Consider the following 1,118-nt stretch of genomic DNA (forward strand, 5'->3'; position numbering starts at 1 on the left):
GCATTCCTGCACCAAAGCGTCCACATTATGAAGATGTATTCTATGTAAACAAGACGAGTAAGTCCTCGCAGTCGACAAAAGGGGGAAGCGGTGCTTCACCCAACAAAAGTGGTGAATATGGCTCTGGCTGGAAAGGAGTTCGGGAGGTACGGAGGCGTGGACCTGCAAAGATCATGAGGGATATGCACGGCTATGGTGTTCCTGCGTATGGCACGATGGATGGTGGGTATGGTTATGGCTATGGTTATGACTATGGCCATGGCTATGGCTATGATCCCAGGGTGGGCTATGGTGTGCCAAGCTATGGTCAGGCAATGTATCCACAGCCTCAAATGCCATACCCTTCCACTTACGTGTCCACCATGGATCCACATGTACTCCAATCCATGCTCCTCCACATGCCTAACTTGAATCAACTTCTCATGCATGTAGATGCAATGCTTCTTCAATCAGCTTTGATGCGAGTACCAGGTTACGGTGCTTACGCCTCCAGTATGGACGCATATACATTGCAATCAGTGGTAGCAGGACTTCCATACGTGAGAGATATCGTGGCGAGTATGGATGTAAGACTGCTCCAACAGATGGTCGCATATGTACCCAACATTGATGCCATACTGTCCAGTGTCAATCTAGACATCAGTCAAACTACAACGCCCAATGAGCCCAGCAAGGCACCTGTAGCGAAGAAGTCTGATGCTAAGACGTCTCAACGTGCCACTGACATGCCTGATGCGGCAAACATGACAGATGCTGAGGTCACGCAACTCATTATATCGACTGTACCCAGTATTCCTCCTCAGTACGCCAATGTCCTCTTCAACAAGGAACCGCGCTTCGTTCAGTACATAATCGAGAACCATCAGAATCTCCCAGGTCTTCTGGCCAACATGAATGCCCAAACACTTCAGTACGTGGCAGCGCAAGTTCCTACGTTTGGCAAAATCATCTCCAACTTGAGTCGCAACACATTGGAAGTGGTTTTCGACAAACTGCCCAACACTGCCAAATGCTTGGCAGACATGGAACCCGAGGTAGTGCGAGCTATCGTAGCGAAATTGCCCTCTCTTGCTCAATACGCACCCACTGAACCGTCCACCACTGCTGCGCCAACGACT

General features: G+C 49.6%; 1 protein-coding gene across 1 annotated transcript in view; it reads left to right on the forward strand. All coding sequences in view use genetic code 11, as the record gives it.

Annotated features, from left to right (window-relative positions):
- The window catches only part of EGR_04623 (hypothetical protein), a gene marked incomplete at both ends in the record, with an annotated part of 6,147 nt that overhangs the window by 1,663 nt on the left and 3,366 nt on the right, over positions 1-1,118 (forward strand). The window contains one exon of the mRNA XM_024493872.1: positions 34-1,034. Coding sequence (XP_024351625.1) covers positions 34-1,034 — 1,001 coding nt within the window. The remainder of the gene's footprint in view (positions 1-33; positions 1,035-1,118) is intronic.

This window comes from Echinococcus granulosus (assembly GCF_000524195.1).
Source record: "Echinococcus granulosus chromosome Unknown EG_S00030, whole genome shotgun sequence".
NCBI lineage: Eukaryota > Metazoa > Platyhelminthes > Cestoda > Cyclophyllidea > Taeniidae > Echinococcus > Echinococcus granulosus.